At 47.4% G+C, this 25,960-nt stretch overlaps 1 protein-coding gene across 5 annotated transcripts in view; it reads left to right on the top strand.

Annotated features, from left to right (window-relative positions):
- The window catches only part of TBCK (TBC1 domain containing kinase), a 1,465,497-nt gene that overhangs the window by 479,176 nt on the left and 960,361 nt on the right, over positions 1 to 25,960 (top strand). For all 5 annotated transcript variants that reach the window (XM_078676605.1, XM_078676609.1, XM_078676607.1 and 2 more), the window contains one exon: positions 3,685 to 3,833. In XM_078676605.1, coding sequence (XP_078532731.1) covers positions 3,685 to 3,833 — 149 coding nt within the window. The remainder of the gene's footprint in view (positions 1 to 3,684; positions 3,834 to 25,960) is intronic.

The following is a 25,960-nucleotide window of genomic DNA, read 5'->3' on the forward strand; positions in this document are numbered from 1 at the left end:
AGCCTTAACTTTTGACTGACCGTGACCAGATAACCGCGATTGGCACTTTCTGCTTTTTGGAGTTATTTTAAATTCAAACTTTAAATTTTTTGTTTCTGCTGCTACTTATTTGATTCTTGTTATGTTGATGTTATTTTATTTATTAAAATGTCTCGACTTTTCCAACATTGTTTGTAGTGTTTTCACTACATTACTGTTTGACTGCTGCATAAATACTTTCCCAACATTGTTTGTACTGTTTTCACTCCATTACTGTTTGAGTGCTGCATAAATACTTTACACATTGCCTCTAAGTTAAGCCTGGCTTCTTTGTGCCAAGATACCTGAGTTGTAAGCACAGGTGTGCCAAGATACCTGAGTTGTAAGCACAGGTGTATTTAATTAGTTTAGTGGTTCACCTGTACGAGAATTGTGATTATTATTTGAGGTGGGTTCACATCCCCCATCAACTAATTCTCCAATTTCTTACCAATCTGAATTAACTTGCTTAGCAAAGCTATATGTGAAGGGCTAGTCATTAAGATCAATCTGTACTATTTGATTTCCCACTTCTTTTTCTGAAAGACGGCAGAACAGTTCTTGTTGACTACAGCAAGAAAAAAGGATTACCCTGTGTGGGGAGGACATGCCCCCCCCAGCCCACTAGCATCCTGGCCCTTTTCATAATTTGTGTTCTTTGTCCAGCACTGTAGAAGACGTTGTCAAAGGTGATGGCTCTCACAGCAAGTAGTGATGATGCTTTATCCAGGCAGGAGTACCCAAAACATGAGCACAGTGACCTGGGAAACTTCTGCAGCTGGGTGTCAGTAGCCTTTTTGAAGTAGCACCCAAGGAGAGACAACAGGAGCAAATGCATACTTCTCCTGAACAACAGAATTTGCTCAGGAGCAATCTAACATGAACCCCGCTAGTCTCACACACACATCCACAAGGAGTCATGCTACAGTGCCTTCTTTACACAACACACACCCCACAAGTATATAAGGTGTCAGCACAAGAGTGTGTGCGAGTGTCACCTGCAAGCACACTTTTCCCAAGTTTGGCCAATATGCTTTCCACTCCTTATAAATCGGAGAAAAAGGTGTGGTCCAGTCAAGAATTATAAATACAGTAGGCTGCCACCATTGCTTAATGTCAACAGTACAGTACATAAACAATAGTCCCATATCAGCTTGATGGCAAGTTTGCACACAGATTTAGCATGTCATTTGGCCACAACAAAAAATCAGCATACCAGATATTGAATGCAGTTAAGTCACTCAGGACAGGAATATACCTGTGTGCCGTGCAGTGGACATCCCCCTTCAAGGATCTCTTGATCCTTTTCCTACTAGGAGCCTGTCACTGTCTCTCCAAACAAAGACCTCTTAACTGATGTAAAGACATGGTTTCAGTGTCTGCTCCCACCACCATTGTATTGTCTCTTTCTGTGTGCATGAAATGTGGTCAGGCTGGTCTTATTGTTCTGCTCCAGACTGATCTAGGGAGCCTACACCACTTGCCACCACTTGTCGGACCTTGTTTGGACCAGTGTCTCAGGGCAAACAGAGGCAAGTGGGCCACAACTGTGATGGTCGGGGTCACTTACCTATGGGTTCGTCCTATTATGGCTCTGCAAACTGGGCTACATACACCCTTGTCTCCCCACTGTAGTGATGGCGAGCAGTCACAGGCTTAATCTCCAACAGTCAGGCCATATAATTCTTTGTTAACCTGAGTGCTTTTCTTTCAGTAAAAGAGAAGTACGTTAATCACACCAATATGAGCTGATCCACATACAAAATTCTAATCGCTTCTAGACTTCACACTACAAATGCTATTTGGGTTATCTACACAGAAATCAGTAGACTAGATTAAACCACAGGTGCATTATGGATGCAGGTGAGCAGCTTTCCTGGTTTCTTTGACCCATATGCCAGCTCATATTTCCTTTACTAGACAGTTATCCGTAAAGAGGAGTATTGTTAAAGCATTAATCCCACGTAAATCTGTAGTAAAGATCACAGTCAGTGTTCAGTTCCGGCGATGGTTTTACCTGAGATTATGGGTGTTTCTTAGGCTCGAGCAAGAGTGTGTGGGCCAAAGGGCACAGCCGAGCAGATACGCCCTCAGGTGCAGTGATTCTTCCATGCTACCCCTTCCTCGTTTTCCTCATACAGGATCTGGTGCAGGGGCAGTTTTTTTGGGGATGTCAGCACTGATCAAGGAGGTCCTGGCTCTCTCAGAGGTTATCTTCTATCCTCTGGTCCGCGGAGTGGGTCCCCAGTCGCAGAGGATAGTCAGTACAAGTCATTTGTCTTCACCTTGTGACTCTTGCTGGAACAGTCAGGCTGGGGGATGGCAAGTGAGGTCGGTGAGCTTGTTTAGATCATGGTGCTTAAAGTTGAAACAACTTGGGGATGCCAAGAGACCTTTAGGCAGACTGTTCAAGTCTGCTTTCTCTCCTGTAAACAGTCCTCTCTTCTGGGTTGCCCCTCATCTGGACACAGCTGCTGGGATTCTCCTACCTTAGCAAGTCAGCTCCTATAGGGACAGGGATATCTCAGATCCGTTCTCAGCATGTCAGTCAAGCTCTGTGGCCACCGGCATTCCTACACATCTACCAGCGAGATGGTGCAGAATTCTGGTGTTATCCCCTCACATCTGGGAGACTGACTGTGCGACAGACATCAGTCTTGGATCTCAACAGTTCTTTGAGTACTGGCAAGTCCCAGACAGTGGATGTTGACCCCACTGCCGAGGTTCAGGAACCGGTTTGGGGTGATTCTCGTATTGTTTGTACAGCGCTGTCTATGTAAAAAAGATTTTTTTTTAAACACAATGATGTGTGCAACGTCTGCAATTGGCTGTCATCAGCCTTTCTGAAAGAGTTCTCTGGGAGAGACAAAAGAGGCAGGCTTTGCTCCCTTTAACAACAGAATCTGGTGACTCACTCCCCTTCCTTCACTATTAACTTAAATTGCTGTACTCAGAAAGGTTCATCAGCGACCAGTGGTGTAAACATCACTATAGAATTTTTAAAAGCTTCCCTATCTCCATCTTCCCACTCTTCAGTTCCTAGGTTGTACTCTTCGGGTCAGGAATGCAGGCTGTACTCTTGTATTGTCAGAAAAGGCTGTACCTCAAATGTTATCTTATGCCATCTAAATCCAAGGGCAATACAAAATGGATCTCGCTGGTTTAGAGGGCATGCTCGGTGTGCATCTCCAGGTCAAAGAACCAGACTCAGACTCACTGTCAAAGTACAGACCTAGGTTTCAGTGGGCATGCTGTAATAGTGTGTAAACTTGGTCACAAACGGAATAAAATATACTGCATGCAGTTAGCTCACTCTGGTTAGTGGTGCACGTCTGATTACTATGAGGTGAACATTCCTGTGCTCTCCCAACAAAGGGATTTGGAAAAGTCTTTGTGGTAATTTCTTAGGCAATCTTTACCTTGGGAAAACCATTTCTATTCCTTACAGAAAATGTGTTCTCAGTTCTGCATGGTTCTAAGGTTATTTACTAGTTCCAAAATGATTTATTCATGAGGCCATTAACCAGTGAACATGTTAAATATCAATTTTCTAGAAGATTAAACCCAGGCCCAGCCGCTTCATTATGATTGGTTACGATCAGATTGTGCCTTATTAAGAAAGTATATGCTACCTGTACCTAATTTATATTGTGTTTTCCTTTGAAGGCCAACCGCAGCAGAGTTATTAAGTGACAGTGTCTTCCGGGAAGTATCGCCAATGTACGTACCTTTCTGCAAGCCAGCCAGTCTGTTCTCATCGACTCTGAGATGTGCTAACCTGACGCTGCCTGAGGACATCAGCCTTCTCTGTGAAGGTACTCTATAGTAGACGAGGTGTTGTAGCAGCACTATTAATTGAGAATAAAGTTTGGTGAATCTGTGGGTTAAAGCTCTGACCTTCTTACAGCTCATTTAAGGATCTACTTGCATTTGCCTATAGAAATAGGCAGAATGTTGCCATGACAATAAACAAAGACATTTCTGTTTCTGATAGAGACTTCTAGCCACAGATTCCCTCTCTGTAGAATACTTCTCAGGTGTCAGACTGGATCCTGAAGCTTTCCCATGGTACATATGCATGCTGGAAGGTGACATCTTGCGGCTCCGCACTGATGCCGTTCCTCTCTGCAAATGACATGCCCGGTCTATTTAGGTGTCGGTTCAGTGCACTGACATCAGTTACTTTATTTCCGTGCCAGCAGATTTGGAGCTTCTCTTGTCTCTCAGAGATCTTTTTTCAAATTTTTTCTATGAAAATGTATCCAGTGTCCATGGGATTTCAGCCCTTCTAAACCCTGTAATGACTGCCGCAAACAGATGCCTGTGACGGATCCCCACCTTGTGTGCCTGTGGTTCCTGGGGTAGAACCATTACCCCAAGACCTGCGAGAGACTTAGTGTCGATGAACAAAAAAGTCATCAGGAAACTCATGGCAAAACTTTGTCACCAATCACTAGAAGACTCAGCGTCCGGACCGCTCCAAGGCCAGGAGGCAAATTTGTTCCCGCTCCAGTTCACGGAGCCAACAGAGCCGCTCTAGAGGCCGGTCTTCATCACACTCCAAATCTTCAAGTAAGCATAAGAAACATAGTAAGTCGAAGTGGGGCTGTTCCAGTATTAGAACTTTCATAGATTCACATGCTTGCATCATTCCCCGTCCTCGAGTTGGGAGTCCCCGGTATTATCAAAATAACTGTCCTATTCGACATAGCACATAAGGCTCTAGGCCTTAAACTATTTTATAACATATCCCTGTCCTTTAGTTAAAAAGGACCAAACGTAAAACGAAACCAATCAGAAGAGACCACCATGTAGAACCTTCCTGAGAGAAGCTCCAGTCCCTCAGATTTTCTACTGCACGTCGTGCTAAAGGAGTCTCCACTGAGCTCAGCTCAGTTTTCTTCTATTTTTCAAGATTTGGAGTGTTTTTTTCACCCTTTCAACTTACTACCAACTCAGTGGATTTTCTTAAGGTGATTCAAACTAACGTACACCATGTCGGAGACACCTAAAAAAGGTCTATTCAGAGCCTGTGGAACTTGCAGGAAGAAAAGGCTGCATATTGATGATAAGCACAAGAACTGCTTATACTGCTTGTACCCTGACCACAAACCAAAGGAGTGCAAGGTATGTCGCACCTTTTCTACAAAGACTCTTAAAGGCCGAGAAGAAAGGCTACTCTTGTGGCTTCAGAGGCTTAAAAACAGGGACACTGTGGTCTCTGATGAGGAGAGTGATACATCTTCTATATCTTCCTCAGGAATGCCTCAGAAACTACCTTTGGATGACCCTGCCGGCTCTTCATCACAGCCACCTAAAAAAGCGTCAGAAAAGTCTTTTGAGTCCACTCAGAAACAGACTGGATCTGCCAGCAAAGCTTCCCATGAAGAAAGGAAGGCTTTAAATATTAACTGCTTCAGAACCTTCAACACCACCTATGAAACTGAATCATACCTTCAAAAAACCAACTTCAGCTCTGCCGTTGACCAGCTCGTCGACGACACCATAGTAGACAAAAAAAATTCTCTCCTTAGGTGATTCTGGTAACAACGATGGTGTCTTTAGTCAACACAATGACTGTATCTGCGGCGTCGATGTCCTTGCTTTCGACGATGGGTAATGTACCTTTATCGTCGACAAAGCAAATCGTGTCTTCGAAGTCTTCATCGTTGTCGAGGATTCAACTTCCGACGATGACCCACCCGTCGATGACACAGCTCACATCGACGATTCCATCAACGGAGACCTTATTGACAACTGCGTCCACAAGAGAACCCATGTCGATGGCGGAAGTGTCGTCGGTGTTACCGTCGACGAAAATCCCTGTCTCCAGCAGTGTGCCGTTGACGACGACAATTCTGTCAACGGAGAAAGAAAAGCAGCCTTCGTCGATGAAGGTGATTCTGGCGGTGATACAAATGTCGACGGGCTCGTCAAAGACGCCGTTGACGAGGAGGGAAAAAAATAAAATTTCAAAAATACAATTAACACCAGCTTTAACCTCACCTAGTCAGGTGCAGGCTCTTTTGCCATCTCAGTTCTTAGAAGAAGATGATGATGAGAAGGAGGGGTCTTAGAGTGATAGTCTCTTTGGGGCAGCCTTGAGACCATCAGACCTTCACGTCAAATATCAGGAGGGTTCTGATGAAGATGATGGTTATGGACATCAATATTGCCATCCGCAACAGCAATATCACCAACTGGAGATGATGTACCTCCCTTCAAGTCTTGTGACGGACCTGCAATTTATGCTGGCGGACTACAAGAGGAGATTCCCACCAGAGCAGAGCATCCAGTGGAGAAGCGTGGCTCAGTGGTTAGAGGCGGCAGACCCGGAAGCTGAGATCGGCCGTGGACCAGGGTTCGATTCCCCGCCTCGGCGGGTCTCGGGCTCAAATATTCCACGGACTCGACAATTCTCGCTCCGGTGCCTACTCGACTCATGGGGTCACACTCTGCGACTCTGGGCAATAGCTTGCTTAATCTCCACTACGGCCCCTCGCGGTGGGATGCCTGGCTTTCACCTTGTGGATACCCTGCCGGGGTATCTCACAGGGGAATACCAGGACGGGTTCCCTAAGCAAGCGCCTTGATGCCTTCGGGTGATACGTGCGCTATATAAGTCGCAATACATTTACATTCGCAATACATACATCCAACAGGCTCCGCCTCTTCCCTCTTCTCCACCTGTTTGTCCTGTTTGTCCACAAATACAGGTTCGCTCCCCTCTTATCCAACAGTCTCCTAGGTTTCAGCCTCCTACTCAAGTTTCTCCTGTCCATCAATCGACATCCTCTGATGAGGAAGTAGAGAGAGAAGGAGAGATTCAAAAAGATGAATGGGATTCCTACATCATTCCCACTTCGGCATCTCCATCTCCCCACAAGTGGATTCACCTCCGGAAGATATTGGGGGATTCCACAACCTTCTGGAGAGAGCGGCTAAGTGCTTTGATTTACCGATGCCTATGCATCAGCAGGATTGTTTTCTGTATGACTTTAAAGAGCCTTATAAGAAGTCAATGAGATCGATACCCATCATTGATTACATATGGAAGAAGGGGCTGAGAATAATGCACAATCTAGCAAGTGTTCCCCCGTGTTGCTGAGACTGGACACAAAATATAAGGCTCCTGGTGATGCTCCAGCTTGCTTAATAGGTCATCCAAAAGAAGATTCTGTGATCTTGCAAGCATCGCAGCGACGCTCAAAGAATACCATGACTCCTTCTCCTGATAAAGAAGGAAGAAAGCTTGACAACATCGGGAAGCGTTTTACAACAATGTCAGCTCTGACAGTACTGACAGCGAATTCTATGGCTCTACTGGGCCAATATTATAGGCAGATGTGGTCGGACTTGACACCATTCTTGGACAAACTTCCACCAGATGACAAGGAGGAAGCTAAGAGAATTCTTCTTGAGGGCGAACGGACTGCCTCTGAAGTGATAGACTGCTCTATGGATGTAGCGTCCACTGGTTTCAGGCAGCTAGTGGGAGCGGCCGTCTTGAGGCGTCAACGCTGGCTCAAAGCCACCACATTCATGCCTGAGGTACAGACAAAGATTCTTGACCTTCCTTACAGTGGTGAAGAATTATTTGGCAGCCACTTTGACGAAGCCTTACAAGCTATCAAAAAAGACACAGCTAAGTCTTTGGGGACTTTACAATATAAAAGGACTATTTTTTGTGGCTCACAGGGAAGAGGTTAACAATCTTACAGATCAGTATACCAACAACCTAGCTATTAAGCATATCCTGCTACCGTTCAACAATACAGACCCCAGTAAACTAGCCCCCAGCCACCTGTGGCAGAATACAACAAGGCTTTTTTTAGGGAAAAATCAGGACTCCACGGTCAGGAAACCAGTCGACACCAATGACCTCTCCCAGCTGTCAGCCTCTATCCCACCAATTCCATCCCCGGTGGGTTGCAGCATCTCCTGTTTTTTACAGCAGTGGGGGGGGGGGGGGCATACCTTCGGGCCAATGGGTCCTAAACATAATGCAATTCGGCCATTCTTTGGAATTTATAGAGATCCTCCCCCAACAACAACTCCTCTGCCTCGCTTCCAAAAACACCTGCAGCACTTAAAAATGGAAGTTACCAACATGTTGCAGAAAGGAGCAAGAGAACGAGTTCCCCTCAATCAGATAGGGAAGGGTTCTTCTTAATATGAAAGAGGCTAAAAAACTAGAGACCGATCTTAGATTTGCGGAACTTAAACAAATTCCTCAAAAAACTATTGTTCGGTATGATCTCTATTCAAGATATGCTTCAAATCCTCAACAGAAACGTAAATGGTTGGATGTCGTTGGCCTTTCCTATTGGCAGGGGCACACGGCAGGGTTGCCCCGTCACCGTTGCAGTTTTGCATTAGCATTGGAGCCCCTCGCTTGTAAGCTGCGCCAACTGCATTCCTCTGCGGCGTTGCATTTCAGATAACGACCACTTGCTGTCTCGATTTATGCGAACGACATGCTATTATATGTCCGAGAGCCCGCAACCTATCTTCCGGAATTGCTCCGCGAGTATGTCCGCTTTGAAAGCTTCTCAGGCTTAGGGACTTCCCCCTGTCCTGGACCTGGGACCCTGTGAAATACTTAGGGGTTTGGTTGCACAGGGACCCTGAGCAGGTAATATCTATGAACTATGGTCGCACTATCACACATATTACAGATAAGGCTGAGCGGTTGGCCAGGCTGCCCCTTTCACTTGGAACGTATCGCAGTGACTAAAATGTCTATTCTGCCCAAATTATTATATCTGTTTGTAAATATTCCCATTCGCCTAAATATCTTTACCTTTAAGGTGCTGCAATCGGCCCTGTTATTGTTTGTCTGGGGGGGCAAGAAGCCTCGTTGTAGCTGAAATGCTCTGGTACAACTATTTGATCGTGGCGGCTTCAAGGCACCAGACATGCGCCTTTATCATTTATGCGCCCATGGGCAATTTGCACATTATTGGTTTTTCCTACAACGTTTCCTTCCCCACACGCGATTGAGGCTGATGCAATACTTGTAGCGGCTGCACTTTCGGGTGGTGGTGGAGGCCCTCGGACGGAAATTAAGCCAGTGCAATGCACTGCCTGGGCCTGGGCCTGGCAGACACTTGCTAAACGGGCACAGCTGGATTATCTTTATGCTCCTAAATTACCAATAGCGGCGCATCCTGATATTTCGACGGCGCGAGAGCGCTCCGCTTTACGTGTACTGCAGGCGGTTGGGGTTAGGCAGATGGGAGACCTGTACAAACAGGGTCAGTACCGCTTGCTGCCGGATGTGCAGGCAGGCCGGACTTACTGTTCTATGTTGCGCTTCACATACGTGATGGTTCAACAAGCTTTCTACCCTAACTATCCAGCTGAGCCTCAGACATTGCAAGCACTGCAGGTGGTGCTGGCTGGAGAGGAGCGTATGGGTCTGATTACCAAATTGTATGCTGCGTTCCTACGTGAGATGGAGTCGGAGGATCATCCTTCATACCTTAATTGGAATGCAGCGCTGGGATACACATTGTCCCCGGATCATTGGCAATTCTGTTGTACGCTAACTAGGCGCCTCACGGCTAACTAATCTTTGTATCATTCATTTAACATTTTTACACCAGCTCTATTATACCCCAATGCAATTGTGGAAATTTGGACTGTGTGATACAGCCTGCTGTGTGCGTTGTGGGTAAGCGGATGCCGATTTGTTACATTTATCTTGGCAGTGTTAAGGGATTGCTGCCTTTTGGTCCAGAGTTGTGAGTGTGCTGACGGATGCTGTGCTGGAACGGGTGCGATGTATACCTGAGATATGTTTGCTGGGTAACGTGAAGTCCTTGAAACCCTGCAACAGGCGTCTGGTTGCTTTGGCAACACTAATGGCCAAGCGAGCTGTGGCACAATGTTGGGACGCAAAGGGCTTACCCACTGTTTGGAAATGGATCCGAGATTTAACTTATTGTCGGGAGCAGTCGGAAACCTTATGCGGAGGATCTGCCTGAATCATCTCGGCCCAAGGATTTCTGGGCCCCACTGATGATATATCTACTGAGCCATCCTCATCTGTGAGGAGTCATACACTCTTTTTTGTGCCTTATTGAGACCTAATGCAATTGGAATTGTGTATCCGTATTATCTTCCATGTGTGCCTATAAATAGTCAAGATCCTTTATTCGTATGGTGTCATATTTTATGCAGTGCCAGGGGGAGAGGGGTGAGGGTTCGTTTGCTTTTCAGGAGATGGTTGCTCCATATTTGTTTTGCATTTTTTTGATGCAATTGTTGGACCTCTAAAATGCTTGCACTGTTTCATGTGATGGGATGCTGATGGCTCTCACGTGGAACTTATATATTGTATTTGCAAAATTTTCAATAAGCAAATAAAAAAAACAAAGGAAACGATTACATGGTGTAGATGGATCTTCAGGACGCATATTTTCATATACCCATACACCGAAAGCACAAGAAGTTTCAAAGATACATGATGTCCGACAGTCACTTCCAATTCCACGTCTTACCTTTTGGACTAAAATCCTTTCCCTGCATTTTCATGAAATGTTTAGCACCAATCGCAGTATTTAGAAGACAGCAACATCATCACATTTCCCCATAACTGGATGACTGGCTTTTCAAAGGCCACGCGTACGAAGCAGCAAAAGCGCCCACCAAGGCCTTTCTCCAACTCTTCAAGAATTTGGGCCTCACTTTAAATGTAGAAAAATCAACTCTGCAACCATACTGCTGACTGGTGTTTCTAGGAGCTATCCTGGACACCATAGAAAACAAGGCTTATCCTAATCTGGAGAGACAACAAAGGTTAATGTCCTTGGCAAAGAGGGTCCAAAAAAGAAAGCCCATTTCCGTACGCCTTTTCAAATCTCTCCTAGGAATGATGTCTTCTTGTATCCCCCTCCTACCTCATTGTCGTCTTCAAATGCGTCCTCTTCAGGAAGCCTTAAATGAACAATGGGTGCAGATAGAGGGCTCATTTGACGACCTGATCCGAATCATTCCTCCCATGATAGCGGCCTTCGACTGGTGGACGCACCCTCACCAATTATCGAAGGGTCTGCTGTTCCTATCACAGGCTGTTCCTCTCGTGATTACAACGGAAGTATCTCTAGAAGGCTGGGAACTTTCCTGCAAGACTAGCAGGTCAGTGGAAGATGGCCGCCTTCCCACATGGATCTTCATATCAATCTTCTCGAGCTAAGAGCAGTTTACCTAGCTCTTCTGCCAAAAATAGAAAATGTATCAGTGCTTGTCAGGACGGTCAACTCCATGACAATGCACTACCTCAACAAACAGGGAGGAACAAGATCTCTCCTGCTCTCTCAGGAAGCCCAACTCATATGGCGCTGGGCGATTTATCACAAAGTGCATGTATCAGCGGAGTACGTCCCAGGAAAACAAAATGTCATAACTGACAGGTTGAGCAGACTAAAGACTACTTGCCACGAGTGGGAACTGGACCAGCACACTCTAGACAACATTTTCTCCCAGTGGGCCAAGCCAAACCTAGATCTGTTCGCATTTCCAGAGATCTTAAAATGCTGGTACTTCGCAAGTTGGCGTCATCATCAGGGTTCATGGGGCAATGCCTTTTCAATAGCTTGGTCCACTATATTTGCTTACGACTTTCCCCCCATTCCTCTCCTTCTGCGAGGGTTACAAAAGATAAAAACAGAACCCTGCAAGATCATTCGGATAGCTCCAATCTGGCCTCATCAGCACTGTTACACAGAACTTCACCTACTTTCAGTCAAATATCCGATCCATCCAGACCAATTGAGTCTCTCTTGCCAATGAATCAGGGACTAAATCAAGAGCAGACAGCACTAACAGGACTTACTCGCTTAAATGGAAGAGGTTTTCGTGGTTTACATCGTTTAAAGTCAATCCTTTCAATTCACCTCCTGAGGAAGTGTTACCCTGTCTACTTCTCTTGGCTCGCTCAGGTTTGGCCCACACGTCAATTAAAGTTCATTTAGCTGCCATTTCCAGTTTTCGCGGATAAGCTAAGGCTCCATCTCTATGGTCCTGCATGCTAGTAAAACTGTTTCTCAAGGGGCTGTTTAGAATGTTCCCTTCAGTAAGGGCAGCTCCTACTGCACGGCAACTGAATACGGTGCTTAGTCAACTAATGACACATCTGTTTGAACCTATTCACAAGACGGACATAAAGTTCCTATCCTGGAAAGTAGCTCTTCTCCTAGCTCTCACATCAGCGAGAAGGGTTGAAGAACTTCAGGCTTTTACTACTCAAGAACCTTTTTTACAAACAAGACAAAGTTATTCTATGAACAAACCATAAATTCATCCCTAAAGTTCCTTCGGATTTCCACCTTAACTAACCAATTGTTCTGAAATCATTGTTCCCAAATCTGCAGACTGCAGTAGAGCGTGTTCTGCATCTTCTAGATGTTAAAAGGTGCCTTAAATTTTACTTGAACAGGACAAAGTTATTTCGCAAGTCAAATCAACTCTTTATTGCGTACAGAGCTCTTAGAAAGTTTTCCTTTCACTAAACAGAGCATTTCCAGATGGATTTCAAGTGCAATTGTATTCTGTCAGCACCAAGCAGGCCATCCTCTAACATCAAGAGTTTGTGCCCAGTCTACAAGAGCAATATCTACATCTACAGCACTGTTTGCAGGTGTATCCCTGCCTGACATTTGTAGAGCAGCAACTTGGAGGACGCCGCACACATTCACCAGGCACTACTGCTTGGATGCTGGGAATAAGCGAGATGCAGTAGTAGGACAAGCGGTTCTCAAACATCTCTTTCAATAAGGTGAGCCTTCCTTCCCACCATCCTGTACTGTCTCACATTTTCAAAGGTTTCTGGTAAAAAGGTTTACTTTGGATAGTTTTGCTTATGCATTTATATGAGCATATTAATGTATACAGATAATGCTTTCATGCATGCCTTTCATGTAGTGGTTATATGGCATGAAAATGTGTTACTCACTGCTAGCTATTCTGATTCAAGCATGTGAATCTATGAAAGTTCCAATACAGGAGTAAGAAACAAGTTACTTATCTGTAACTATAGGAATCTTTCATAAATTCACATGCAACCCACCCGCCTCCCCTAGAGAAAACTCACTTACTTATCTCAGTTCTTTCTATTTATGCGCATTTGGGCTTGAAAAATCTGAGGGTCCGGAGCTTCTCTCAGGAAGGTTCTATAGGGTGGTCTCTTCTGATTGGTTAAGTTTTAAGTTTGGTCCTTTTTTACTAAAGAACAGGGATATGTTCTAAAAATGTTTAAGGCCTAGAGCCTTATGTGCTATGTCTAATAGGACAATTATTTTGATAATACCGGGGACTCCCAGCTCGACGACGGGGAATTATGCAAGCATGTGAATCTATGAAAGATTCCAATACTGGAGAACTATAGTTACAGGTAAGTAACTTGTTTCTTCCGCTCCTCCTCGCCATTCCCACTCTCCTGACAAAGTGCACCAACGGTTCCATTCCTGCTTCTGAAGTGGGAAGACTTCAGAGCTAATTCAGCACTGGTAGCGGCGCAAACCCTGATTTTCTGCTGCCTTCATCACATTGTGCCAGATCAAAGGTTTGTGTGCAGATATGCTCTTGTTCTCTGCATTCTTGCCGACTCTGTCTGGTGCTCCTTCGAGCCCCACGTAACGAAGAGGCCCTCCTCCTGGATTATCGCCTGCAAGTTTGCCCTAGCGCCAAACAGGACCCTCTGAGCCACTTTTGCCCTTTGCTTCAGTAATGACAGCGGCCACTATCCAGGCCCAGGTACGTCAACGCTGATGCTGACTTCACCACCCAAAATTGGTCGCTCCCATCGGCCTTTCTGATGCCAACTCAACGCCGGTCTAACTTCGACTGACTTTTCAATTGAATCCGACCAAGGTCGCAGCGCTTGCTTTACCTCAAGGCAGACAACATTCTCTCCAAAGCCTCTTTTGAACGGATTCAGACCATGATGGTGACCAGTGTGATGTGTTCCCTCAGCCCTATACAGACTCATTGGTTTGTGAACTTGTAAGACACTAGTGGGCAGGATACCTCCCCAGAACCAGCCCTTTTCTCTTCTCCCGGACCAACTACAGAAGAATGGCCTCCTATGCCATGTTTTTTTTTTCCTTTTTGAAAACCTTTATTTCCTTAAAGCACATTAAACACAGCGTGCAGCCTACAACCCTGGGGCCGGCAGCAAATTATAGGCAAGGTCGTCTCGTATATAAACACAGCTAACACAGTCTTTCAGCCGGCATCCCGGGGGCCCAGCAGCACTCATTGTGTATGTGCTACTGTAATCTACCTACTGATCATTAGGACCAACGCACTCTACACGTCTAAAACATCCTGCGCCTATGCCTGCTCCCAGAGTTGAGCTATCTGCGCGCCAAGCCCACAACATAGTAAACCTGTAGTAAGGGCCTAACACTATGCTTATCCTTAACTCCTACCCCAACAACCACCTCACCCTCAATTCGCCAGCTGTTGCCTCCCTGTTTGAAGCATCCGGGGGCAGCCTAACACACACCTCCCTCCTCTTCCCACCCCAGAATAAATCAGACCACTCCCAGAAGTCAGAAACCAGTTTCTTCAGTACACTGCCGCTAACAGCCACATTCCGGGCGATTTTCTTGGCAGTGTTTCTAGGCTGCGTAGTGCCTCCTGCCCCCATCCCCCCCTTAGGACCATGTCCCTGCCCCCCTGATTCCACACAACCCTGTGTACCTCTCTCCTACAGCAGGGACCCAGTTGATTCTGTGTAATATTCCCTCAGGTGTTGCTAGCATGTCCATTGCATCACCCTGTTCTGCCTCCTCCCGTTCCCCTGTACCCAAGTATGTCTGATACAAACCCCAGAAGTTCTTGGTTCGGCTCGTGGGTGGGAGTAGTTCGCTATATGTTTCCGATTGTGTACAGCAATAGAGCATGTCCCTGGACCATCTTTTCTTTGTAGGTAACGGTCCCCTCATCCAACAAATATCCACAACCCGCCTGGCAATTAGCAAAGCCATATCCGCCAAGCGGCGCAGCGCCACCGGGAGTGTCTTGGAGTATCCCAGCAGGGCCAGTGCCGGGTTTACCGGGATTTCTGTGTCCAATATCTGGCTCAACTCCGTGAATACCTCCATCCAGAATTTTGTAACACCTGGGCAATTCCATGCCATGTGCATAAAGTCTGCCACTTGCGTATGACAACGCTCGCACTCCACCGACTGCCTAAGTCCATATCTATGTAAACTCTCTTGGGTATAGTAAACACGTTGTATGTATTTGAAATGGATCAATCTGTGCCTACCGTTCAGAGACAGTTTCCTGGTACTGGTACAGCAATATCTCCACATCTCGTCATCTATCTGTATTTGCAGATCGCGCTGTCATTCTGTCCTAGCCTTAGAGTATTGGAACTGCTTATGTTGAACTCCCAGTTTATTGAGATTAGTAACTAGTTTGCGGGAGGGCACCGTTTTAATGACATAAGTGAGCTCCGGGACCTCGGGTGGTTCTGCTAACTCCGGACCTAAGAGGTCCAGCAGCGCGCTTCGAACCCTGTGAAACTGAAAGCGCGTTAAAAGTTAGGCCTCCGTTCGCGTGGAAAGCAACTGCTCCCAGGTCTTAACAGTCCCATCTATGAATATATCTTCCATCTTCGCAATTCCCAAGTCGTGCAATGCTTTTATGACTCCCTTCTCCTGTAGTGGGGCCAGCCACAATGCCCAATCTATCTGCATCAGTGGGGAATAGAGCAGTTCGCAATCCTGTGCTTGTGCCAAGGAGCTCCATGCGTGGTTCGTAGACTTGATCGAGTCCAGCTTACCAACGCCTCGGTCCACCGGCCAACAAACAGTGGCCGGCAGTGGGGAAGGGTCAGCAAATAGCCGTTCAAGAATAACATGCGGGATATTTGGATCTCCATGTATCCATGTATGTAAATACGCTGCCTGCGCCACCCTGTAGTATCTCTCCATGTTCGAAGCACCCAAACCCCCCATTTCATAAGGGAGCATCAGTACCCTCCACTGGACTCTGGGTTGTTTGCTCCCCCAGGCCAGCCTTATGAGGACCTGGGTCAATTGTTTAAAAAAGGCCTTGGATAGTACCACAGGAATGTTATTGAAGAGGAACAGAAAGCGAGGTAAGATCATCATCTTCATGATGGCAATTCTTCCCATTAAAGATAACGGGAGTTTACACCATATTTCCACGTCCTCTACTAGTTTTGTGTATGCTACCCCATAATTCTCCCTCACAAGAACGTCCGGATCCGTGTGCAGTTGTACCCCTAAGTATCGAACTGAGTCTGTGGTCCACTGCAGGGGGAATTCCATATCAAACGTTTGGGTCACTGGTGTTAAAGGAAACGCGACTGATTTGGTCCAGTTTACTTTCAGACCAGAAAGAGCACCGAACCGCACCACCTCTCTCAGTACTGGCGAGATGTTTACTTCAGGGTCGCGGATATATAGAAGAGTGTCGTCTGCATAAGTAGATATACCTATTTTGTATGTTGGAAAACTGACACCCCTCAAGCGATGGTACTCCCTGATCGCACATGCAAGCGGTTCCGCGGCCAGCGCGTATAGGAGCGGCGAGAAAGGGCAGCCCTGCCTAGTACCTCTGCTTATTTCAAAGGCATCCGTGACTCTGTCTCCTATCCTCAGTCTCGCCATGGGCTTATAATACAATGCTCCCAACATTTGCAGAAATGGTTCCCCCAGTCAAAACTTCCGTAGGACTCTTACCAGGAAGGGCCACTCCACAGAGTCGAAGGCCTTCTCCATGTCGAGGAAAATGCCAACGCTTTGTTTTCCTGACGAACATGTTGCATAGTTCCTAGCACCGTTCGTATATTGTACGTGAGGTTCCTGTCTGGAACGAATCCAGCCTGCTCTGGCGCCACTAGTTCCGGTACAAGCAGCGCTAGTCGAGTAGCAAGAACCTTGGCATACAATTTGGCATCGACATTGATTAGGGAGAGCGGCCTGTAAGAACTGCAGGCATCAGGAGGCTTCCCAGGCTTTAGGATAGTAACAAGCAGGGCCTCCCTCATGGAAACAGGCATACTGCCCTCCTCACAAATGTCATCAAAGAGTGTCATCAGGTGTGGGACCAGTTTGTCTTTAAAAGCTTTATAAAAGCCCACTGTCAGCCCATCCGCCCCCGGAGCACTGCCTGATCTCATCCCCTCCAGAGTTTCCAAGATCTCTTCCTTCTGTATGGGCGTCATCAAAAATTCCCGCTGGGAGTTAGATAAGAATGGCATTTTAATGTAGCTAAGGTAATCGTCTATTTCCTCCTCCATCTGCGAGGATCTGGACTTGTAGAGACCAGTATAGTATTCTGTAATCTCTCGGAGAATCTTTAACTCCTCCGAGATTACTTCCCCTGTAGCCGTTACCAGTTCGCCTATCACTAAGGTGCGCCTATCATTTCGCAACAATCGGGCCAACAGCGAGCTAGGCCTCTCCCCCTCCCCGTATGTTCGAGCCGTTGCGTATTTGCCCAAGTGCTGCACTTCCCTATCTGCCTCCTCATTATATTCAGCTATCAGCGTCTGGATTTGCGCCGCCGTTGAGGCATCGGGATCGCACCGCTGACGCCCCTCAAGATCCGACAGTTGAGTCTCTAGGTGTTTCAGTCTCTGCCGTATAGACTTAAGTACACTTGAGTGTTTGGCCATGGCCACTCCTCTGATATACACCTTAAAAGTGTCCCATATCGTCTGAAAGCTATCAACAGACCCCAGGTTTATCTCAAAAAAGCTATCTATGTCCTCCGCCAGTTCGCCTCTAAATGCCTCATCCAATAGGGAATAGGGGGGAAATCGCCATGTGAAGGGGGGAACTCTTCTCACTGGTTCCGCCAATACTAGAAGCACAGGGGAGTGGTCAGAGAGCGTACGCGGTAATGTCGCGCACCCCTGAATATTGTTCAGCAAAGTCTGCGACGCTAGCCTGTAATCTATTCTTGTGTGAACATCATGAAAGGCAGAGTAGTGTGTATAACCGCCTTTTGCGGGGTGCCTGTATCTCCAAACGTCAACAAGGTCTAGTTTAAGCAGTTCCGCCTGCATTAACTGAGCCGCAGCAGCCGGACGACGGGTCGGGCCTGACGATCTATCCAGATCTGGGTCAAACACAAAATTGAAATCGCCCCCCCACAGCATTCTAAAGCCTACATGGAGTCTGCAATGCGCCGTCAATGCGTCGTAGAACTCAGGGTTGTCGTAGTTGGGGCCATAGACATTGACTACTATGAGGTCGTGCCCCTTGCCAGTACACCTGGCTATTATGCAGCGGCCTTCCGGGTCCGCCTCATTCAAGGCTAATTTTAGTTTAGATCTTTGATTGACCCAGATGACCAACCCTCTGGAGTGTGCAGTGAACCCCGCTGCAACACCATTGCCATTGAACCCCCTAGCTGCTAGCATCTTACTATTGAGTGGGAGGTGGGATTCCTGAAGAAGTGTGAGGTCTATGTGGTGTCTATATAGATAGTTTAGAACCTTTCTAAGTTTACGATAGTCATTGAGTCCCCTCACATTCTATGTCATTGCTCTCAGTGACTCAGTCACCTACTGAGGTCAGCGCGGTTGTATCAGCCATCTCAAAATTGACATGCAATAGCAACCAAACAGAATTCTCTCAGCCTATCCGCAAACACAACAATGATGGACAGAATGTGGATCAATGTCACACATTCACCCCAGTCCAAAGATCTGGGCCATTGATCCACATTCTGTCCATCATTGTTGTTTTTGCAGTAACTGCGCACTATCCGCAGCACAGCTGGTATGGTCATCATCAGTCTGCAACAGTCAGAAACGGGCAACACATTACTAGGCGCTTCTTTGAACTCCCCTCTTCCTGAACAAAAACTCTCCCCTGAACATGTATCCTCCCTCCCACAGCTGACCGCCCCCAACCTGGCCAGACAGTCCCTTTTCACTCCCCCCCGCACCCCCTCCCCGCAATACCCCATAACAGTCCACGAGTCCGCCCCACTAGGGGCCAAATGAGCCAACGGCACAAGGGCAGAGGTTACCAGAAAGAACAAGCAACCAAGTTTCGGCTTAGCACTTTACGAAGCTGCCCCTGCACCACCACCCATCTAGTGTCCTACAACATGAGTCAGCAACTTTTACTTCAAAAGTCTCCAGTAGTCAACATTCTATTATCCCTACCCCCAGACAGCAGTGTAAACATCACCCCAATACATGTAGTAGGGAACACACCGCTGCTGAAGTCGGGTCCCAGAGTTCAGCGTAGCACATCTGTAGAGGAACAGAAAGAAAATGAAATGATCTCACCCAGTCACGACAGCTCAGTCTCAGCAATGGGCCCTTAGCATCCGTAAGTGGTGCGGAAGGTTTCTCTGTACTTATGACAATCAAGGGCCAAGTGACCACCCAGCGGGTATACCAAGGTGGAAGGAAATGTGAGAGCCTTAGTAGTCGCAGCATCATTCGTCTTGCTCATTCATTTAAGAGGTCTCAACCTGATCATCCTCGCGGCTCATTGGACTTTTCCTCCGCTCTTTAGTCCATTCCTTCAAGGATTTCTGGAGTTCCCTGGGGTCAGTGAAATAATGGGAATGACCTTGTCTGTTAATCCACAGTTTCGCTGGGTACATCATTGCGTAGTCCAGTCCTAGTTCACGGAGCTGCTTCTTGAATGGGGCGAAGTGCCGTCTCTCCTCCTGTACTTTTGCAGTGAAGTCTGGGTATAAGGAAATGTCCATGCCTTCGAACTGCAGCTTCCCTTTGGCTCTGGCCACGCGCAGTGCTGTGTCCCTGTCCCTATAGTTCAACAGCTTAGCTATTATCGGTCGCGGGGGCGCCCCCGGACGTGGCCTAGGTCCCAGGGTGCGGTGTGCTCTTTCCACAATGAACATTGGTGAAAAGACGTCGTCTCCCAGAAGAGTAGTGAGAAGTTTCTCCACAAAGAGCTCCATTTTGCCAGTTTGCGTCGTCTCCGATACTCCCGTGATGCGAATGTTCGAGCGTCTCGAACGGGCTTCCAAGTCTTCCGACTTGTCCTGGATGACCTGCAGTAGCCTTCCGAACTGTTTGCGGTCCTTGTCCCATTCCGTCTGAGTCTCCTCCACCTCCGTGAGGCGCCTCTCAGACATGTCCAGGCGCTCCGCGTGCTTGTCCACCCGCTCGGACATGCGGTCCATGCGATACCTATGGAGGTCATGCTGTCCTGTAAGCCCTTCTCCATGGATACCAACATGTCTTTGATATCTGCACACAGTGAGCCCTCAGAAGTATTACCCCGAGTTGATGATTCAGGGGCTTGAGCTTCCGGTCCCTTCGCCCGCCGCTGGTCAAAGGCAAGCTTAGACTGAGTTTTGTCGCCCTTGCCCATGTTGGACGGGCTGGTAGACCAGAGTAAGCAATCACCACCGTCGTACCCCGCCTGGATACGGACAAACACAGGAAGATCACCGCTGCAGCGTCACCACGTGGCTCTCCCCTGCCCAGAAACTAGTACTTTGATGGGCCACAGGGCTAGGAGTCTCAAAGCGTGCCCCCCTCTACCCCCAGGTATCACTGTTCAATGGGAATGTACGATAGCGACGCCGGCTCAGAGCTCCCCACTCTCCTCAGCAGTGAACGCAGGAATTTGCGCCTCCTTCTCGCTAGGTGTGACAGCTCTTGACGGAGTAGGGGGGGCTGAGTGGTCAGATACTGTCCCATCAGGCTACCGCTAATGACAGAGAGACTTGGAAGGTACGTGTATCCCACCTTGGCATTCGAGACAGCGTGTGGACCGGGCTCCGTCCCCACACCACAAAATGGCGCGAACGGGGGGAAGGGCAGGGCTTCAATGAGTAGTCATGTGGCTTTTCCGTCTGCAATCCAAAGGGCTACCTTCTTGCACACCCGGCTGGTCACAGGTCCACCCGTCCCTCCGTGTCGAACTCAAACGCACCCTGGCGTTAACAGTGTGTTGGGGGGACGCCGAGGAGGGGGCCGCGGGACACACCCCCCGAAGCAGCAGCCGCTCGGGAGGCAGGCAGTTCACACTGCGTCGATGTAAAAATTTAGCTCTTGGGGAGTGCGTGTGGGTGTAGGGTCCAAACACACCTTTCCGCTATTGCAGATGCCTCAGAAGAGCGCCCGACAGCGCAGTCCCCATCCTCCCGGCACTATGGGGCGCCAACGCTAGGCCCTCACCTGGTCTCCTTCATGGAGAACGCCGCACCGGCAAATACGCCCCCGCTGTCTCTCGGTGTGGCGGGAGGGCCCCCCCACTAGGCCTCCGGTGATCGCTCCAGGTAGTTGTCGCTCACCCGCGATGCCCCTCCAGAAGGACCGGAGCTCCTCAGGAACTGCCGGCTGCACGCACTGCTACGTAAGCCGGGCGGCTCCAAAATCAAGATCGGGGATAGCGGCCTGGTCCGCCGCGATGCAGCTTCGGTACAAATCGTCCTTGCCGGGGGCCGTCCACCACCGGGACACGCTGCAAAGTCTGCCGCCTGTCCTCAGGGGGACAATGCCTCCGTTTGATATCGCCTGACTCTGCCGGTACAGGATAGGTAGCAGGATCTTAAGGGTAGTGGTGCGGAGCTCCTCTCTTAGGCGTCCGCCATTAACGCTGGCAAGCTCCGCCCCCCTCCTGTGCCATGGTTATGAGTAGGTTGGCAGAGGTGCTCGACCTCCACCTCCCCTCCATGTAGGTGAAAACAAATGAACTGACTGAAGCCCTGCAGCCTGGCCAGACTGCTTCTGAGCCTCTTCTTCCATTCAATGAGGCTATGACAGATACCCTCCTAGGCGTGTGTGCTAAGCCATGGACCACTCTGCCTTTGAACCATCAGATTCTCAGTTACCACCTTCCTACTCTGTGTGGCCTGGCCTTTTCGTCCCAGCACACCTCTCCGGAGATTCTTGTGGTGCAAGCTTCCACTAGCTGGACTGAACCCAACAATTTCACCTGGCGCGGGGAATCCAAAAGAGTGGAGACATTCTGGAAGAGCTTATTCTCCTTAGCTTGCCCCATCAAATGCCCCCATTCAATTAATTCCTCCTGTTTAAGTGGGCCTTACACTCACACCCTTTAAGAGTTGGAGGCACAGGTCCCCCCCTCCCACTGTTCTGGAAGGCCTTCACCTCATTCTGTCTCAGGCAATTCAATGCAGTATTTATGTGGCTAAGTTCATGATTCATTGTAGCTTGAACACCACAACTCTGGTGGATGGACGATAGGCAGAAGTGCTGTCGTTCGCTGCCATGCGTGGCTTCGATCCATTGGGTTGTAGAACGACTTGCAGTCATTGTTTATGGGCATGCTGTTCAATGTGATTTGCTTGTTTCTGGACAAACCAGACTCTGCCCTCGAGCACTTTAAGGAGAATAGGGATATTGCTCACTCACTGCCTTTCTACCCAGCCATACCAGCAGCCGCAGCAATTCAACTGTTCCCCTATCCCACCCCAGCAGGAAACCCAGCAATTTTGCTGAATAGGCCATGGTGCCCACCACGCTGCGGCCAAGGTCAGCATGCTGCTTAGTCCACCACCCCTCACTAATGCCCCCCGCCTGCAGCCTTACCTGCCCTGCCCCACCTCTTTAATATTCCCTTGCAGGGTCACAGCCAACCGGTAGGTGGCAGAACCTACTGAGTCTATCTGGGTTGGCAAGTGATCACATCGGACAGTTGAGTCCTTCAGGTTGTCCACAGGGGTTACTCCTTGTCCTTCCTTTTGTTCCCTCCGCACATTCCGCTGTCTACCCAGGGACTGACGGAGGACCATCTCTCCAGTTTGTGGCAGGAAGTGCTAGATCTTGTGACCAAAGGAGCTATAGAGAGGGTGCCAGTGCCAGAAGCTGGGCGTGGTTGTTGTTCCCGCTAATTTCTGATCCCCAAGAAAGATAGAGGTCTTCAACACATTTTTGATGTGTGCCTTCCCATACAATCTTTATATATTACCACGATGGCCAAAATTTCTGCTATGTGCTTACTCTCGGATTTTGTTAATATTACACGTGGCACACGACAAGGCTGTCCATGCTCCCCTCTTTTATTTGCCCTTTATATTAACCCTTTTATTGAACAGTTGAATAGGAGTACTCTGATTCCACCTTATCAAGTATCTGAGCATTATTTCTCCGTGTTTGCATACGCCGACGATATTGAGGTGACAACGGTAAATCCCAGTATTGCTATTGAAGAAATTGAGAGGCTGGCCAGGGAGTTTGGGCTAGTGTCAGGATACAAATTGAATGAGTCAAAAATGCAGATTCTTTGCTCTGAAACTGTAGGATGGATGAATGGGAGAGTCGTGAAGGAGGCAACATACTTAGGCATTCAACTTAGGGCAAATATGATTGAACTAGTTGAGGTTAATTGGAAAACATTGATGGACAAAATTAGGCATGCGCTCGATAGGTGGGATCGTTTGTATTTAACTATTATTGGCCTCACTAATGTGATAAAAATGAATGTGTTACCAAAAGTGCTATATTTATTTAGGTCAATACTCCTAGAAATTACTAAGGACAAGATACAGACCCTACAGGCGAGGTGTGGTAAATTTATTTTGAGCCCAGGGAAACCGAGGCGGGCAATGAAGTTCAAGACTTTACCGCATACAAGGGGCGGAATGGGAGTCCCAGATTTTTTTTTATATTATGTAACTTGTTTTTTATTAAAGATGAGGATGCTTATTACCGGAGAGACAGAAGCCAATGTGGCTAATATCCCTTCTATTTTTGAAATGCAACTCGGGCCATCTGTGAAGCAATCATTCTTTAAGGAGATTGACGGGGCATATTATAAACGGACACGTTTTAAGGTAGTGATGGGCGCATTTAAGGTCTGGAAATGGCTCTCTAATAGAAGCACTATAGGGAAATTATCTTATTATACGCCTTTTAATGCACATAGGCTTCTTCCAGACATAATCTATGACGATATGGCTACAATCTGGCAGCGGAAAGGGGTCAGATGTCTGGGAGATATGTTTAATGATGAAGGGATTCTTAAATCTTTTGAGGATCTAAAAAAATCAGTTTTCTTTCCCTTTAAACTTTTTATTTTTATTTTTGCAGATTCGGGATTCTCTACATAGGCGGAAACTTACATTACAGCAGAACAAAATTGTAGAAGCAGTTAGGAGGCCAGCTAACATAGGCACAGTATATCAACTGCTACTTGCAGATAGGAGTGACGATTTAGAAAAAGTAAGGGTAAAATGGCTGGGCTTATTAGACGATTTAGAGATAGATGTGGAAGATCATTTACTCCTCTCCAAGGAGGCATTAATGTCAGCAAATCTAAAGGCCCAGTTTTTTAAGACTATGTTTGATTTGTATTATACTCCGATTCGAATGGCAAAATGGGGAGGAGGCAATAATGGCAAGTGTTTTAGATGTGGGGATCACGATGCAGGGGCAGTGCATATTTTTGTTAGTTGTGTTAAACTTCAAGGTTTTATAATAGACCTTGAAAAATTCTTATCCTTTGTAATAAGAATGCCGATACATATTACCCCTGCAATGCTGTTGCTGGGAAAAATACCTAAGGACAGGAATACCGAGCCATTATATAAACATTGTCACTTTATATTTTATGTAATGACTGTAGCCCGCCTATGTATAGCTACCGAGTGGCTTCAGGAAAAACCGCCTGTATTTCACCAATGGCGTGTTAAAACGTTAAATTTGTATAATTTGGAGTGGGGCCTTTTTTCTATTAAGGGACCAAGGAAAAGAAGACTGGGCATTAAAATTTGGAGCGCGTTTCGTGATTATTATGAGGACTGAAAAATGTGTTTTTTTTTGTATTGTTGCAATATATCGGGACAAGTACTTGAACTGCTACTGCTTTATTCTGGTCTGTAATTTTTGCTGTGAATCAAAAATGTAAAAAAAAAAAAAAGATGTGTGCCTTCTCAAGCTCTTTCTCCAAAAGGAGACATTCAAAATGCTCATGGTGGCCCATGTCTTGTTCTCCTTAGACCCTAGAGACTGGATAGTGGCAATGGACCTGTAGGATGCCTATTTCCATATTCCCATATTGATGGCCCATCGTTGCTACCTGGGGTTCAGTATGGAAGAGGAGCATTTCCAAATTTCTGTGCTCCCCTTTGGACTCACTAACACTCTTCAAAGGTTTATGAAACTGGTGGTGGTGGCATCATAACTTTGGAGGTCGGCGTGCCAGTCTTCCCCTACCTCAACAACTGGCTGTTGAAAGCAGACTTGCCCCAGGCTGTTGTCAACCACCTCCAGACTATGGAAAATCTATCTTGAGGTTCACAGTAAACATGCCGAAGTCACACCTGACTCCTTCTCAGTCGCTCCTCTTCATGGAAGCCAATCTGGACATGGTTCGGTTTTCTGCCTTTCCCTTGTAAAAAGAGTCAAGGACATTCAGGCTATGATCCCAATTTTTCAGCCTCGGTCTGGATTTCACCAAGGTCGACTCTGAGGCTGTTGGGACTGATAGCCTTCTGTATCATGCTGGTCGAGCACACTAGGTGGCATATGTAGGCTTTGCAGTGGGTTCTGAAGTCCCAGTGGGCCTAACATCAAGGAGACCTCTCCGACTACTTCCAGATTTCGGAGGAGACTGCAAAAGATCTGCAGTGGTGGCTAATGGACCATGATTGTGTCAGCTCCCAGAGCAGACAGTGGTGCCCAATGCACCCCTTCTGCGTTGGGGCAGCATCTGTGAGAGGCTGCGATCAGAGGCCTCTGGTCTCTGGCAGAGTCCCAGACCCATATCAGCTTTCTGGAGCTAATGACTAGCTGCTTAGTGCCGAAAGCCTTTCTTCAAATCCATCAAAGGGAGGCTGGTACAGGTGCTCACAGACAACCACACCTCCGTGTGGTCCTGCAACAAACAGGACTGGGTGGGATCTCGGAACTCAGCCGTCTGCACCTATCATAATCACGAATGGCAGCTTCATCCAGAGATGGCGTGAGGACTCTTCCACTTATGGGGAGAAC

Source organism: Lissotriton helveticus, chromosome 2_1 (assembly GCF_964261635.1).
Source record: "Lissotriton helveticus chromosome 2_1, aLisHel1.1, whole genome shotgun sequence".
NCBI lineage: Eukaryota > Metazoa > Chordata > Amphibia > Caudata > Salamandridae > Lissotriton > Lissotriton helveticus.